The 1,387-nt window shown below is 71.7% G+C and overlaps 1 protein-coding gene across 1 annotated transcript in view; it reads left to right on the forward strand.

Moving 5' to 3' along the window:
* Nucleotides 1–542: 542 nt before the first annotated feature.
* Nucleotides 543–1,387, forward strand: part of Tor4a (torsin family 4, member A) — a gene marked incomplete in the record, with an annotated part of 2,324 nt that continues 1,479 nt past the window's right edge. The window contains 2 exon segments of the mRNA XM_013506740.1: nucleotides 543–708; nucleotides 1,273–1,324. Of these exon segments, the coding sequence (XP_013362194.1) occupies nucleotides 1,310–1,324 (15 nt within the window).

Below are 1,387 nucleotides of genomic sequence, written 5' to 3' on the forward strand. Positions count from 1 at the left end.
AAGGCGGGCAGGCGGACAGCAAGGCCGCAGCTTCTGTCCTCTCCCTTGTGCCCAAGTTCCTCCCAATTTTGTCTAGCAGCCACGGGGTCCCTGAGCCTCATGTGCAGGGTGGGGGCCTGTTGGGTTCCAGAACTTCTGTCCCAGGGTGTCCTGTTTTGAAGTGGGGTCCAGGGTGGTAGGACAGGAAGGGGGGCCCTGGGGGAGGAGGGGCAGAAAGGAAGGTCAGGCTGCGGTCAGGGCACCCAGCTGGACAGCGGAACCTGACCATGGGGTGGGCCCTGCAAGGGGGAGGAAGCGATGTCCTGGGGGGCCGTGCAGGCCGGGCTCAGCGCAAGGAGCGCAGGGGTGCGGGAGGGCGCAGAGGGTCCTCCACCTCGCCAGATGACCTGTGGGAGCCGCAAGCTGAGGGGGGCGACCAGTCTGAGAGGGGACCCTGCCGCGGGCCAGACCTCCCGCCCGGCGCCTCCGTCCAGCCCAAGTCCCGCCCGGCTGCACCCCTGACTCACTTCCTCCGCGGGAAGCGGAAACCTCCCCAGAGCTTCCTCCGCTGCGGACTCTCCCCGGGGACCCGCAGGTGTCGCTGCCCCCTGGGCCTGCGCTAGCCGCAGGCCCCTGACCCACCCACCGCACCCCGGAGCCGGCATTTCCTGCTTCCTGCGTCGTCGTAGGGCCGCAGCTGTGCAGGAGCTGGGGAGCGCGCAGCCGTAGGTAGGGGCTGGGGTCGGGGGCTGCATCCCTCCTCCCGGCCTTTCCTTCCGTCCCTCTCTCTCCATCCCACTCCTGCCGGCCGCAGTAGTGTGTTGGGGGGTTGCTGGTAGGACCCCAGTTTTAGGCGTGGGGCTGGGAGGCCTGGCCAAGCCTGGGGTGTATTCCCAGAGCCTCGAAGCCCCCCAGCCTCCGAGCGTATGGGACCTCTCCGAGCCTCCGGGGGTCTGGGATCTCTCTCCAACCCGGCTCCCGTGGGATGCGCGGACCCGACGCTCGGCAGCCCAGTGCGACCCTAGACCGGGCGGGTCCGCCTGACCCTGCTTCCTGGCGCCGGGCGCCGGCTGGCCGGACCCGGGACTCCTCCTCCAGGAAGCCCGCGGCCGGCAGTACTCGCAGCCCTCCCCGCTTCCTCCCGGCCGAGGCCTCTCAGGCGCGCCCGTGGGATTTGCATTGCGCGGCCGCGGCTTCCTGGTCAGCGGGCGAGGCGGAGCCCGGCCGCACCCCGCGGGCCCCGGGTGGGGGCGACCGTGTCTGGAGTCGGCGAGCTCCCTGTCTTCTCTGTAGGCAGGGTGACCTGCATGCCGAACGCGGCCCCCCCGCCATGGACCCGGAGCCCACCCACCCCCCGCGCCCCGCGCCCCGCGCCCCGGGCCCCTACGTGATAGCGCCGGTGCGCGCC

The sequence above is a fragment of the Chinchilla lanigera genome, unplaced genomic scaffold, assembly GCF_000276665.1.
Source record: "Chinchilla lanigera isolate Chin_1 unplaced genomic scaffold, ChiLan1.0 scaffold00112, whole genome shotgun sequence".
Lineage (NCBI taxonomy): Eukaryota > Metazoa > Chordata > Mammalia > Rodentia > Chinchillidae > Chinchilla > Chinchilla lanigera.